Here is a 16,426-nt window from a genome sequence, read left to right as displayed (position 1 = left end):
TGTTATGCCAAGTTTCTGAGTGATCAACGTGATCGTTGTAGCATAGCAAGTTACATCACCAAATTATTGATCCTAAGGTAATTTAAAACTACGTGTTCATTTTTTTTAATAGTTATTATTTTATTAAATTCAATTACCGTTGATTTTAAACTTTTTAAAAGCATAAGTTTTCACTAAAATTTAAAATATAAGCAGAAAATGAACTAAATCGCTTAGAATAAGCATAAAAAACACGAATATTACTAAAAATGCCAGAGATAATTAATTTTGATAAATTGGAGAAATGTTAATAATTAGTTGAGGATAAACAAAAACGCCAATATTATCATTGAAGTCAATGATGCATTTTTATTATTGATTCTATAATGATGCATTTTTATTATTACTGAAGTAAAATACTAAACTATGTCATAAAAGGTAAAATTAAGGAAGAAATATTACTAATTCGTTTAAGAGAAAATTGCAAACTATTGTCCCTAATGATACAAAAATAATTCTAGTAAAAGATTCGAATTGAAATAAATAAATAAGCTGAAAATTAAAAGGCAAAATTAATGGAGAAAATTTACATACGCCACCGTACGAATTTTTGCTCAATAATACTTTGGTAATATGCCCTAATTGGTGTAGTTTAATAGGCACCAAATATACTCTTACATAGGTACAAAATATTTTATGAGTTAATTTGGTGACAATTACAGCTGCACCAATACTGTACATTTTTATAATCGATTCTTGAATGTGATAAATTTTTATGATTATAAGTTGCCTCTAGAAACATCATCATGTTGATGATACTGAAAATCTTTCTGTCATATCAGTTAATCTTTATTTTGATAAAATGATTAATTAAATAGATGTTTCGCTTAATATAATAACATAAAGAAACTCAGAAAAGCAATTTAATGATAATAAATAAATGAATGACATTAGAATTATTTTAGCTTTATTATTTATTTCGGTTCTTGTCTAAATGTTTTGTGGACGATTTTGTAGAGTTTTCAGTATTGATTAATTGATTCGAATTTCTTCACCCTTTCCGAAGAACGGTTATTTAACTAATATATACTAAGAAAAATTTTTTTCACCCGGTACAAGGAACAGTTATTCAGTTAATATAATATATAAAAAAGTTTATATTATATTGTAATATAAATTTTTTTTCACCCCGTATGAAAAACTATTATTCCGCTAATATATAATAAAAAAAAATTCACTCAGTACAAAGAACAGTTATTCAGCTATTATATAATAAGAAAAATTTCTTTCAATGTATTACGCAGCAGTTTTTTTATGTACTGAAATAACTGCTCATATTATAAAACCATACTTAAATATTTGTCAAAAGTGAATATATACAGATAGTTCAATAAAATTCTTTGATATAGTATTCTAAAGAAATCATTTAAAATATCTTTCGAGCATAAAATATTCAATTGAAGAGATGAAATATGAAAGAATCGTATTTTATGCAGATTCTATATTTCTTAAAGAAAATATTTTTTTATCAAAATTTTGTTAGAACTTTCATGAGAAAAAACTTCATAAAACTTTATAGGTTAAGTATTTATTTTTGCATGCCAACAGTACACGTAAAAGGTTATATTTAAATGATAAGCGCAAGCTTATAAATTTAATAACTAGTTGAGTTTTAAAATAAAAGTTCAAAATAAAATTGCTGTTTATTTTTTAAGTATAAAAACATAGTAATTTCTTTAAATAGGTAATTAAATTTCATGTTCCCAAAGTTTATAATTACTAACAACTCAACATGAAAAATAACCTGACAAGTCTAAAATTAAGTATAGAGTTTCAGCATTCTCTTTTTATGAGTCATACATTGTGTTAAAATATATTTATTGGCATTTCAAAATATAATTTAGCTCATGCAGTTTGTTATTACACGTAACGTGGTGTGTGTTCTTACTCATGAAATGGGGTTGCTCTTACACATCACATGGAATTTGTTCTTACTCATTATATGGGTTTATTTCAGCAACATGAGTTTGTTCCTACACATCAGACGTGGTTTGACATTACAAACCACACGTGGTTTAGTATTACACATCACATGTGGCTTTTCTTACACATTACGTGTTGTTCCTACACATCATATGCGGTTTGATCTTACAAATCACGCGTGGTTTGATCTTACACATTACATGAGGTTTGTTCTTACACATCGCATGTTTTTTTTTTTCCCTTTACATCACTTGTTGTTTGCGCTATCACATCACATAATGTTTGTTCTCTCATATCACATGAATTTTCTCTTATAAAAAGAAATTTTTTGTGGCCAACATTATTCCTGATAATAACCAAATGTTATGCTGTTGTTGTTGCTGTAAAATTACGTCGCACTAGAGCTGCACAATGGGCTATTGGCGACGGTCTGGGAAACATCCCTGAGGATGATCCGAAGACATGCCATCACAATTTTGATCCTCTGCAGAGGGGATGCCCCCCCCTTTGGTAGCCCGACGACCTGCGCGCGAAGTCGAGCACTTTACGGTAACACAGTTTAACGAGGACCAATACCGCACACCCTCGGTCCCTACGCAGACAGATCCAAGTGGTCACCCACCCGCATACTGACCGCAGCCAGTGATGCTCGACTTCGGTGATCTGCTGGGAACCGTGTCTTAATGATCAGTCCACTGCGGGATCCAAATGTTATGCATTCACCACATTTTAACTGAGAATATACTGAGTAAGCAAAGCACACCTACGGGTTTCTCAAAAATGATCAGCGAATTAAGATACAAAGAAAATAAAGAAAATCAAAAAGAATTATAAATGCACAGTCTATTTTCACTCAGTATACATTGTTCATTTAGGAAACTATCATCTTACTCTCAACTAGCAACAAAACTACTTAACTTCTGGGTCGACTGTCGTTACTTATCGATAAGGTATAAGCAATATAAACGGAGTGATGAAAAAAGTAAAGTATTCATATAAGGCCAAAAGCTCCCGAAAACTTTCGTTCACTTTATATATGTGTTTTTTAAAGATATATTGAAGAATATTAAACGGAAATATTTGGTATGTTAGAAAATCATGCTTTAAAAAAAATTAAAAAATATCGAGAGATCTAGAGGAATCAGGTTGCAGAACGATACTTGTCTTATAAGACGTGAACTGTTTTTAAAGTTTTCTTGGATGACGTTAAAGAACATTGGGTATATTTTTTGGCGGCATTTTTACAATCCTTTCAAGTATCAAACTAACTTCTTTCTTTTTCTAAGATATCAAATTTTTTTAAGAACAATATTCGATTTCGAAAATGTACTTATATAAAATTGAATTTAAACAAAATGAATGATGGAGTCAATAATTCAACTTATTGTTTATTAGGAATTCGAAAAGCCTTTCTACTATTCAAATGTATAGTTAGAAATATTAGGTTTAAATTATTTGATAAAATTAAACTGAATAATTGCTTGATTTTAGCTCTTTAATTTAAATTTGATAAAAATAAAAATTAGAGAGCAAAAAGGCCTCAGTACCAATATTTTACGAAATTTTTTTAAATGCATTTACCAAAATTTTTTTAATGCATTTTGACACTTTTTAAAGATTCCATAACAAGAAAAAACTGTTTCATCCCCTTCCATGATCATTCAAAGAGCTCAATCTGATTTTAATCCTGTCACAGTAAATAATTAATCTATTTTAATTTTTTATAAATATATATTTTGTACATGTTGTAATGGGGCACATTTCAATTGAGAGTTTATAAATGAATTACTTTAAGAAAACTTTATGAAAACTTTAAAATATTTTTTGCGAAATATCGACTATGTAAAAATAAAAGAAATGATGACTGAAATTCATAAAACATGACGACTGAACATGACTTATGATGACTGAAATTTATGAAAATAAAAAGTTTTTAATTATCGTCTCAGTGTGATAATGAAAATGTACATGAAAAGTGAGGATATGGATGGAAAAAATTGTCTAGAATCAATTCTTTGAAATCGATCCAAGATGCCAAAATCTTTTTTACCAAATCATGAAAAATCATTAAATCAAATAAAGTTCAAACGCTGTCTATAAAATAAATAACATTGAGATAGACTATTTTTCTATGTAAATGTATAAATACAACATTATATATTTATGCATTTACAAAGAAATTTATACTAGAAGATGCTATATGATAGTTAAAAAATTTAAACCCGCATTTAAAAATTCGAAAATCTCAAAACTTAAAGAATCTCCGTAATCAGAAATCATGGACTTTCTTAAAAAATCCAAATCATCTTAAACATTTCCTTGCTTGCTTTTCCTCAAAAATACAACTTCTGCAAAGAATGTTGCATTGGCGTATTTACTGCCCTTTACAAAATCTTAGGCATCTGAAAACATTCATCATTCTGAAGAAGACAGATAACACTTACCAAGAAGACCCAACCTGAAGTTAATGGTGACAACGATAAGGTTTCCAAAGCTTGCCAGAACGCTTCCATCGTAAGCGTTCCCTGAATTCCAGTCGTAAGATTCTCCATGAATAAAGACCATCACTGGCAGCTTGTTTTGGTCCTCTCTACCAGCTGCAATAGAGAAAGGCAGATCAAATTTGGTGTCTCTTACATTATAAAACTAGAAGAACTTTTGTTTGCATTAAGAAGAAAGCAAACAAAATACAATATCACTCTAAAAAGTTGCGCTTTATCAGTCATTAAATACGGAAAAATAAAAAGTCTTTTAACCCCTTCCTTTTTTTTTTCATCGTTCAATATTAATGATTTTTTTTTTAAATTTTCCTTAGCTTGTTCTAGATCAGTGGTTACCAACTGGTGGCTCGCGGATACTTTTCTTTCACTTATGAAAACCTAATTTCTTCGTTTCTGTGAAATTTAACAAACCAACGATGCAGAAAAATTTATTTCTCAAAATAATCGTGCATGTTGTTCTTTTTTATTTCGTTTTTTTTTTTTTTTTTTTTTTTTTTTTTTTTTTTTTTTTTTTTTTTTTTGTATTCAGTAACTATAATTCAGCATGTGTGTATCAGAAATTTTCTCGAAGAAATTCTCCCCCTTAACTTTTTGAAACTACTCATTTTGGACGAAATTATTAACATTTGTAAACTTTAAAACGCATAAAAGAGGGAATGAATATCATGTTTTACTTAAATTCCTTGAATTGAATATCGTATGAGTGGAAAAGAAAAAAAAATTAATTTCAGATGCTCGAGAATTTTTGGTTATTGCTATAATGTTAATTTATCGCAGAATTAAATTTAAAAGAAAAAAAAATTTACACTAAGTTTCTGATTAAGAGAAGATTCAAAATGCGTAGCAAGCATTATTTGTAATGCTTGTTATTTTGTGTGATATTTGAAAAATTTTAATAAAAATCTGATCGTAATATTTAATGTTCCTTCAAACATAAAAGAGTCCTACATAAAATTTTAAGTTGCGGCCCGTCATTTGACTGGTGTTTTTAATTGCGGCCCCCGGCCGCATGTAAGTTGAAAATCCCTGTTCTAGATAACCTATTATTCCCAGTTATAAGCATATTAACACCAATTTCTTGATAGTGGCAAGAATATTTTTCAAAAAGCTGATAAAAAAATGTGGTTGTAGTGTTTAGCCACACTGGTAGCCTGTTTTGGTCCTCTCTACCAGCTGCAATTAAAGAGGGCAGATCAAATTCGTTGTCTCTTACCTTTCAAAACTAAAAGTACTTTTGTTTACATTAGGAAGAAAGCAAACTTAAATACAATATCATACAATAAGAGTTGGACGTTTGAAACAGAAAAGAATGAAAACTCTTTTACCTCCTTCATTTGCTTACTTTTTTTTCTACTTTCGACGAGTATTTTATTGTATGTTCTCCTGAACTAGTACAAGTGCATCTTTTATGACTTAGTCATAAGCAAATTACCACTTGTATCCTTGCAGTGGCGAGAATATTTATCACAATCATTTGAAAAAAAAATAGGGTTGTAATGTTTAGCTTCCAATAGAGATATCGCAAATAATTTTGCGAAAAAAATTTCTCATACGCTATTTATTTAGAATGCTAGTTTAGAAAATTATGTAAATAGTTGGCAAAACAATTGCAACCAAAGAACTTCTTTCTTAACGAAGTTGAATTCAGCTTATTGTTTGTCGCATAAGGAAATATGTAACAAAACAAATTCATCATGCATAAAATAAATCATAATTCAAAGCATCAACAATAAGAAAAACAAAAGAACGGTTAACTTTTCGAAAAATACTATGTTTCGAACTATGTATTTATGCATGTGCAGAATCTAAATTTATGTGTGTAGAATAAAAAACAAATTGTTTTATTTATTTTGAAACAAAGCTATATGTAGTTTTTTTGACGTTAAAAGAAGGTAAAAATATGAATAGTTTATAGTTTTAGAAAAAAAAAGAATGCGTACCAGATTACAGTTAAATACATAAAAATTCATTAATTTTGAAACATCTTCGCTCTATTTAACCCTTTAATTCCTGGTTTATTTAACAAAAGAATTACTGTTATTTACCAGTTACTTAGTTTATTATATTTTTTAGTAAAGGAATTAAGGGATGTAAGTTTAATTAAATAAATAAATATTGTAAAAAAGCTTTTATAATTCTATAAATATGTTCCTCGGTTCCCTAAACACGAATATAATAACATTAAAATAACAATAACAATGTCATTTATAATTTTAAAAAATAAACAATGTTTTACATAGTTTTATTTCAAAATACATTAATTCATTTTGGATTTTTGTTGAAAAAGCCAATTTTCACTAAATAAGGCTCACTTTTGCTCAATTAAATAAAAACACTCCTCCCAAAAAAGTGTAATCAATAAATTAAATTCACATATAAGCTCTTAACTCCACGGAATAGAATAAACAGAGGAATGATGTGACTCTCATAAATACAACTTAGATTCTCTTAAAGTATTTCTGTCTTCCACAATAACAAAGATGTATAATTTAATTAACTGTGCAAACCAGAATTTAATCTCTTTTATCAAAGTATCCCTCGGGAAAAAATTTAATACCTGAAGTCAAAAGGATTTCGAATGCAAATTAACTCTCGACTCTCAGCTTGTGGAGAATGAATCCAAATGAAAAGATTGTTTTGTTAGTTTATTTTGAAACTAGTTGGCGGTATAACATCTTAAGAAAAATAGTGTCTGTTTTAAGTTGAAATTAAATTATATATTGGGTTTAAAAAAAAGTGTAAATACCCGCGAATTAAATTCGAAAGATAAGTAGGAGTAATTGCATTTATTTAATTTTTTTTTTATTCTTGCTTCCCAAGAATTTTCCTAGAATTGATTAATGAAAGAATCTGTGACAAATAATTCTGTATTAAAAATATTTCTTCGGGACGTACTTTCAATTTTCTTCTCTAACTGTTAACACATTCCAATCGCTTTGAATTTTACTGACATTTAAAAATTAATTATTTAAAAAAATATAAAAAATAGTTAGCATTTCAACAATTTAAGCGAAAAATCAATGAAGTTGAGTGTTACTAATTGAAATAATAAATTCGACGCATAAAAATTAAAAATAGTTACAACTCAATATTTATAATCTTGCTTATCAACATACTTGTGTCTTAAAAGCTCTGGCAATGATTAAAAACTTTATTAGACATAAGAGCATGTAGAAAAGTATTCAAAATTTTAAAATATTAAGTGTGCATGTATTATATTTCAATAAATTAATAATAAAAATTAATATGAAGTTAATTATATTAATGGATACGTTAGTAGATCATGAAAATTTAAAAATGAAAATACTTCAGTGGAAAAATATAAGCTAAACATTATACCAAAAATTATCAAGAATTTAAAAAAAGATTGAACCAATAGAAACCAACTACCGAAAATATATCAAAATTTTTGAATATTACAATATTCTTAAGGATGCATTCATTTCACTTTAAAATAAAGTATTACAAAAGAAAAAAAATAGATCTGCATGCTATGAGGCTGTGAATGAACTTTTTTTTTCTTTGAAAGGTCCAAAGACATTGCACGGAGGTGAATTTGTATTAACCTGCCACCGCTGGGTATCGAACCTGAGTCAATTCATTGGGAGATGAACACTCTATCTCCTAAGCCACCGTGGCTTCGTTTCTTAATTTATTTTATAACGGTTGTTAAACAGTTGACACAATCTTGAGTTTACGACTACCAATGTAGTCGTTCCAGTTTACTCTGCACCCTTGTAGTTTTGAGCCCAATCTAGAAGACAAAGGAACTCCTGGATCAATTATTGGGAGAAATACACCTTCGTGGTGGACTTTTAGAAGAAACTAGCCTGTATTTTGGGTTACATGGAGAGAAAAACCACAAGACTCTCCATGGTTAGCCCGACGGAAAGGAAACTCTAATACATAATCCGCCTACTGCTGAGGATATTTTACTTCAGCATTGTGGTTGGTGGGAGCCGGATTCGGAATTCATGTCACCCACCATCGCTGGGACTCGAACCCAGGTCACGTAATTGGGTGAAGAGCCCTCTATCCCATGAGCCACCACGACTCAACTTCCTCTTATGGAAAATATTTTATAAATAGACTAAACATGACTTAGCGTTGAAAAATAAAATATATTCAAGAAGTGACACATGGATCCTTTAAAAAGCCTACAACAAAGAATAATTTTAGTCAACAATGGATTTAGCGTACTCTGGTGATATCATAAAATTAAAGATAAATTGATATTATTTTTTAAACTATCCTAACTTACATTTTTGATTTGTTCTGAAATTAAAAAAAATCGTGTAGATTGATCTTTCCAAGTTTAAAACTTATTTTCGCAGTTTTCTTTTTCAGAAATATATTTCCCAAAGGATTGAATAGCTTTTCAATTTTTCTTTATAAATTTGAAACACGATAAATTGAAAGAAACAATAATAAAAACAAACACAAATGCTGGTTTGTGTTTAGATTTGATATAAGTTCTGTGTTTTACAATCAGGCATTACTGCTTTTTTGATTTAAAATTTAAGAAAGAAACGAAAGCAGAACTTGCTCTCAAATTTAGAATTCGAGTAATATTGTTTCTATATTTTGAAAAGTAAACAAATATTTTTACCTATCTATTCAATCTTTTTTCAAACAAAAATTAATTTTAACTGTCTATTTTTATATAATAATGCATTGAAACTCTTACTATTCTATATAAATCTCGCCCGAATCAGATAGATATGGAAAGCATTTTGGAGCTTAAAACGTGACGAAAAACTGAATGAAACAATTGTAAAAACAAAACAAAAATGAAGCTTTTGTTTCGATTTAAAATCCATTTCGAACCCTTTTTTTCACTTCGTTCGTTTTCTTTTTTTTCCCGTTTTCTTCTCAAATATGCCCCATTTCCGCAGCTTTCCAACAAAGGTTGGAATCCTAACAGTTCTATCCTTCGTTTTTTTTGAGGGAAAAGGAGTAGGATCGAAAAAATGGAGGATGTCTACGCGCAGAACAATGCAAAGGAAAAGTACTTATCTGTATGTATAAAAGAAAGGAGAAAGAAGTAGAAATAAATAAAGAAGAAACAACCGTCTTCTTCTGGCTTCGACTCAAAAGTGACGCCACGCATGGAAGGGTGTCACACATCTTTGGGATGATGTTGATGATGATGATCACCATCATCAGACGCCATCAAATTTCTTCGCTTTAATACCTGACCTTACAGTTAAACGCCTCGTTGATGGAGAATAGGAAGAAAAAGAAAGATCTTCCTTCATATTTTATAGTCGTACCCCTTCTTCCGGTTCTTTCCTTTCTAATGATTCCTCGTCAAAATACTGCTCTTTGGATTCTTTTCTTCAATAATTTGATGTAAATCGATCATAGAGATCAAATCATAAGGATCCCAAGTTATGCATGAGTTAAATGCCTGCCAGATCCCTCTTAGAATAAAAATTAGGCATTGAATAAAATTATTGCGCGTAAGGTATATATTTAATATTAAAAAAAAGCAGTCGATATTCAGATTTTATTTATAATGCTGTTGCCTAGCAAAAAAGTAACGAAACCTAAATATGTGTCTTTTTTATTAAAAATATCTTTCATTACTTTATAATTTAAGGTAACTACCTATTTTGAACTGGCCGTTTGTGAGCATTTTAGATCGCAATTTAATTTATCAACATTAATTTCATTACTGTTATTGTCGATGTCCATCCTTTGAGTCTGTAACGTAACGCTGCTAGTTAATCTATGTAAAATTAAATTGTCGCTACTAGGCCGGGATTGCCTGGTCAGTGGGGTGCCGGGCCCATGTCCAAGAGTTCGTGGGTTCGGTCCCCGCTGGTCGAAGACTCCCCGCGTAGTAAATGGTGACTGATGCACGTTAAATATGTCGAGTCTCAGAGTCCTCCATGTTCCCATAACAAATCAATACCTCTGGGGGTACCGATCCAGGAGTTTCCTTGTCTTCAGGATTGGTTCAAAATTACAAGGCTACGGCGTTGAACATTAGTAATCGTAAACCCAAAGATTGGGACGACTGTTCAACGGCGATCATAAAATAAAATAAAATAAAATAATTGCATTATAGTTTTTTAACGATAACAAAGCTCATTAACCATAAATCATGTTGTCGTTATTACTAATCCTTAATGACCTAGCAACAGTTAGAAGTGGTCCATGAGTCCTTGTATTCTAGCAAAGTCAATAACAAGAAGTGGAGATGTTTTTAGATCTTCCAAACCCAGACCCAGGCAGTCCAGGATATGCTCCGGAGCGACTGTCTCTGAATGACACTTATTGCAGGTTGGAAAAATTTTGCAGCCGGAGCTAAAAATCATTCCTTTAAGATGCCCACTATTTAGTCTTGAAACTGCTGTTATATCTGGCCGATCCCCCTCGAGCTCAAGAATGCAACCGGGGCGCTTTCTACAATACCAGTGGTGAGCAGGAGGAGTTAGCCATATTTGTTTGCAGTTTCTGTTCCACACAGAAAAAATTTCTGGGAAAGTGAGCGAGTTGCGACTAGTCAAAGTCTCTATGGAGCCCCTTTCAGCCAACATGCAAGCAGCCAACATGCAATGCCCCTTTCAGCCAACAATTTCATTACCTGACACATTTACGTGAGAAGATATCCACTGCATGTAAATGTCTCGTTTTTTTGTACCATAAATCATTAAACTATGGTTGAAGAGTCATTTTTATAGTACTAGGAAACGAAGAAAAATGATTAACAATAAAACTTGAAACTAACATAAATAAATGATAATGTTTCTGATGAATAAATCCCTAAGAATGAGCTCAAACAGTCATTTCACAACAGCGAGGTATCCCTATCGGGTATCATAGGGATGGCATTTCCGGTTATTGGTAACTGTACAATTCTTAATTCTGCCTTAGTTCGGTCCTAGCTTGTAACCGTTGCGCTGCATTTTATATCTGAAAGAGCTAAAATGTACTATGAGGTCTTCTAAATTTTAATTAATCTTCTAATTTGCTCATGAAATATTATTTACCCCTCACATGAAAAAACACTATAGCTATTAAAGAGTGTATATCATACATAATGTCTATGACCATATGTATGTAATTTAAAGAATTAAAAAAGCACAAAATTTGAATTTGCATCTGAATTGAATTTGTATCTATTTATTATTCATTTTTAACAATTGCTTGAAATATTTAGGAAGATCTTTCAATTTTGAGAATCGCTAATTACTTCATTCTTAAACAAACCTCCTTAGAAAAGATATTGGAATTATAACTAGTTAATTGAGCATTGGTAAAATATCTAAGTAATATGTATTAATAATTAGATTTAAACCTTATTTTGGAGTGGACAAGATGCTAAGGGCATGCATATTTCAATATTAACTCTATTTCTAAACAATGAATTAAAACTAATTTATGTGCATATTGTTTCAGGAAAATAATTAAAATATGTTGTGAGAACTTTTAATCTTGCAATTCGCTTATAAAATGATATTTAATTCCTTAATATATCTTAAAATGATAATTAGATATTAAACCTCCTAACTGCTCGCAAAGGCAGTGGATAATGTAGTTCTGAAACAACAGAACTGGACTAGATTTTTCAATATATTTCTTTTCAGAAATATATTGTTGTTGCGGTCGTAAACCATGAAAGCGTGATTGTTCGTGTTTTCCTGTTTTTTCATCTTTGACCATGAATTCGACTTTTGCCACACCTGTTCATAGGGCTGACCCATTCATACATCCATTCATTTATCTACAGATCGTAATTTTGATCTGAACTAGAGGATGATCAATGATCAATTCAGTACCCCTAGAGATATAATTTATTTTGGGGAAATAGGAATTTTGTGACACGACAGATTTAGCGTGCACCAATCACCATTTACTGTACGCGGAGTCCCGTTCCCTACCAACCAGGCTCTCCCGGCCCTTGATATATAATAAAAATATAATTAAACCATCCAATTTTTAAACTTTCGTATTAAATATTATTCAACCTTCAATTAAGTTAAAAGATAAAAATTTATTGTTAAACTCTATTATCAGGTGAGAAAGACGCATTTCTTACAACATTGGCTATGAAAACGCACAGCTAATTTTTGAGCATAACCAACACAGACTTTTGCTACGTAATGACAAATTCACACTTTTTATAATTTACATGTCTTTACAAAACTATTACATAAAATGATTGCTAGCAATTGCAATTTTGAATCTTTGAACCTTTCTGCATAACAATTGTATTCTTAATGTGCAATTTAAATAAAACGTGTTAGTTCTCTTCATTTAAAATTACGTTTCCTATTACCTTTTGTTTTCAAGGATATTCTTTTTCCGACATGTTTAGACTAAATATTTAAATTAAAAATATATCCAAAAACAAATAGGTAATTTTTTAAATTGAAAAAGACGGAGATTCGCTAAAAATGCTTGAGTATTAATTACCTAAAATCAAACTAATAAGAATGCAAAATAATTTTTCGTTTGAAAATTAAATTGGTATTGATGTTTATTTCAAATGATATGCTGGAGAATTTAATCTCGTCTTGCCAAACATAAGCTTTAAAAATGCATTATTTATCTTTCAAATAAACAAACAACGTACGTTTGCAAAAGCTTACTTCTTTTTCTTCTGCATAACCGTGTGTGTCCAATTTAATTTGCCGGGGAAATTTACATCTAAATTTAAATATTGGAAAATATTCCTAAAAGAATAAATTAGGCCTGATAAAGAAATCATGTTAAAAAAAATAAACAGTTGCTGCGTATATGTAAAGTTGTTTTCGAGAATTAATTTTCATACTATAGTTTATTTCATCCTCCAGTGAATCAGTTCAGTTTTTTAATGCTGAATAAACTGCATCGGTGACATTCCTTAACGTAAAGCAAATAAATTTGGGAATAAATTAAAGAAAGTAATAGATTATTTAATTTGTAAAAATGCAACTTTTCAAGAATTTATTCTTTAAATTGCCATCTTACTCCCAAATAAATCTATTTATTTCTGTTTTCTATACTGTTCATTATTATTTATATATTTATAATACGATGTTGTTTTTATTAATCAAAACTGTCATACTTCAAAATAGTAACGGCAATAAAACATATTTTTATATTTGTCTAAGCTCTACATGGGTGTAAAAGATATCAAAACTAGTAAAGTGGTATCAAATTTATTAAGTACATCAAAATTAGTAAAGTGATGAGTTAATTTGACATTGTTTATTAAACATGAAACCATAAGATTTCTGGCATTATCTAGCTTGCCATTATAAAGCTCGATAAATGTTAAATGAAAGCTTAGTTTACTTGCGTAAAAATGCTTCAGAATTTGACAAAATTAGTTACCAGGTCCGATTTCAAGAATGAAATTTGACTTAAATAATTATGTCTCCCACTACATGAAAAAAGTTCATGGTTTGTCTAAAGAGACCAACCTGCTGATTAAACAGACTCGTTGCAAATCCCAAAGGTAGTTATTTATACTGTTTTGAACTGGAACTAACAAGAATGTTGTTATGTTATATATATAGAGAGTAGTAGACGAATTAAGAGGTACTTTTGACCAGTGTTTTCATATATTTGTAACAAACGTGCAAGTTAGTTCCACAACGAAATTTTTACACAAAGGCAAATTTTGCTTTATTGATTTAGAAAGTTCAACGTATTATGGTTAATGCTAAAATTTACCGCACTGCAAAGCTATGCAGTAATTCATTATTATAAATTTTGGAATTAAAAAAACTATAATATAGTGCAAATTAGCCGAAAACTAAATATGGAGACATATTATTATATATTCGATACTCCAACCAACTTAAACTTAATCAGACATCTTAAACTTAAAAACACATTTTATGCATATATAAAATAATCAAACGTGGTAATTATTAATTCTTTAAGCTGCAAAAGTAGCTCCTTGAATGACAATAATGTAGAATTATAATGTTTTAGAAGTTGTTCAATGGGAAAATTCAATCCGGCAGTTGTTCAAACTCGGCAGTTGTTCATGGCGAGAGGAGATTTTTTTTTATGAAATAAACTGTAAAAAGCCGACCATAATATAAAATAAGCTGGAAAGAACATAATTTTACAAATTTACATGAAAACTTGCAGTCGAAAGGATTACCGTTTACCATCAGCAGACCAATATGAACAACGCACGGATGATTCACAGCAATTTTTGAAACTCAAGATTCGAGAGATATAAAAAGAACGTCTGACATAGGATAGAATATGGATCCACTGCTACAAGACAGAATAAGAGATATTGTCATTAAGCAGACAGAAGCAGGTGAAAATGTCCCAAAAATAACTTTAAAAACTCTAAATGAAGTTATATCACGGTTATGTCCATGTCACGATTATGGCTATAGTGAAATTTGGAACTATAAAAAGGGAAAAATAAAACTTGTGACAGGGAGGACGATTAGACCCTTCCCCCTGAGAGGGAAAAACGAACAAGAACACCTTCTTCTTTTTAGATTGGTATGAGCGTGCATACGTTGTGCTCGTATAGAGATGTTATGTTCGTGATTTGTATATTTTGTATATATTTTTGATTCATTAAACTTGTTGTATTACTAAACAGGAGTCTTCAATGAGCCATTTTAATAATAAACACATCAAAATCTTTATTTCTAAGTTAAAGTTATGGCTACGTCACAGTTATGGATAAGGGACGATTATGGTTATGTCCCGATTATGCATTCGTATTTTACTATTATGTTCATCTTGTGAAAGATAAAACCATCAATAGCAATATTTCACGCTGCATTTTTTTGGAACGATTGAGTGAAGAAATAAAAAATTCATCATACGTTTAAAAAAAATGCTGTTTCAATAAGACAATGCCCTTAGTCGCAAGTTGATGAAAACGACGGTTAAACTGTATACAATAGTAGCTGGCTACAAGCCAGCTACTACTGGTATTCTTCAAACATCAAAAATACGTGCCATGAGGAGAGAGTTTGTTCAAATAGGGCAGTAATTGCCAAAACTGAGACCTATTTTGAGACCAAAGAAAAATCACTCTACATAAAATTTGGTGCAAAGAGACATTGAAAATTTAGGTGCGAAGAGAGTAAGTTAACGAAAAGAAATCGAATTATTTGTTAGTTTTTTTCTTTTTTTTTTACTAGGTCAGAGACTTATTGGAAGATCTGTTAGTTATAGAATAATATTACTGAATGGTCAAGATCAAAATGCATGAATGCTATAATGTATATTTTTGTAGTTCTACTGAGGAACATATAGTGTAGCAAGTTATTCTTTCGAAGGATTTCATAAGCAGTGTCCATTTTCATATTGGATTTTAATGCACTACGGTTTCTTTTAAGTTAGGAAAGAATAACTTTCTTCATTTGCACTAAGAGACAGATAAAAACCATGTAAACTGCTTTAATTGCATAACTATAAATAATTATATTAAGTAAATTAAGTGAGATTAGTTATTTTTATTGAAAAAAGTTATTACTTGACATGAAACCGTTAGGAAAATTATAACAGGATTAATCCAAAAGGTTGAAATAATAAGAAATATATATATATATATAAACTGCTGTTTGTAGAAAATGCAACACCATGAAGGAATCATCAGAATCAAATGAAATTCGCAGCAAATGTCAATTATAGAATATTATGCAAATTAATAAAGTTTCAGAGCCATCGCGCGTGCGTGGCGCGCGCAGCGCCCTCTGAATTGATGCTGAAAGCGTATAAATAAAGTGCTGTAGCGGGACGTTGAAAATAGTCTATGATTATTTGTTAGTGGCAAACGTTTAGTGAGACCTGAGTATGCCTCCACGACGGAAGAATAAGAAATTCAAGCAACTTACGGAGTTTGAACGAGGGAGGATAATCGGCCTTCGAGAAGGAGGATTTTCCTATCGCGCAATAGCAGCTCGTATGCAGCGGAACAGTTCCACAGTGATGCGAGTTTGGAAGCAGTGGACCGACGAGCACCGAACAACTCGAAAAACAGG

The 16,426-nt window shown here is 30.4% G+C and overlaps 1 protein-coding gene across 2 annotated transcripts in view; it reads right to left on the bottom strand.

Annotated features, from left to right (window-relative positions):
• The window catches only part of LOC107438596 (neuroligin-4, X-linked), a 161,311-nt gene that overhangs the window by 79,563 nt on the left and 65,322 nt on the right, over window positions 1–16,426 (bottom strand). For both annotated transcript variants that reach the window (XM_043053825.2, XM_043053821.2), the window contains exon 2: window positions 4,407–4,559. In XM_043053825.2, the coding sequence (XP_042909759.1) occupies window positions 4,407–4,559 (153 nt within the window). The remainder of the gene's footprint in view (window positions 1–4,406; window positions 4,560–16,426) is intronic.

The sequence above is a fragment of the Parasteatoda tepidariorum genome, chromosome 2 (genome assembly GCF_043381705.1).
Source record: "Parasteatoda tepidariorum isolate YZ-2023 chromosome 2, CAS_Ptep_4.0, whole genome shotgun sequence".
NCBI classification, from domain to species: domain Eukaryota; kingdom Metazoa; phylum Arthropoda; class Arachnida; order Araneae; family Theridiidae; genus Parasteatoda; species Parasteatoda tepidariorum.
The sequence above is the reverse complement of the archived record's forward strand: the minus strand, read 5'-3'. Positions and strand labels throughout refer to the sequence as shown.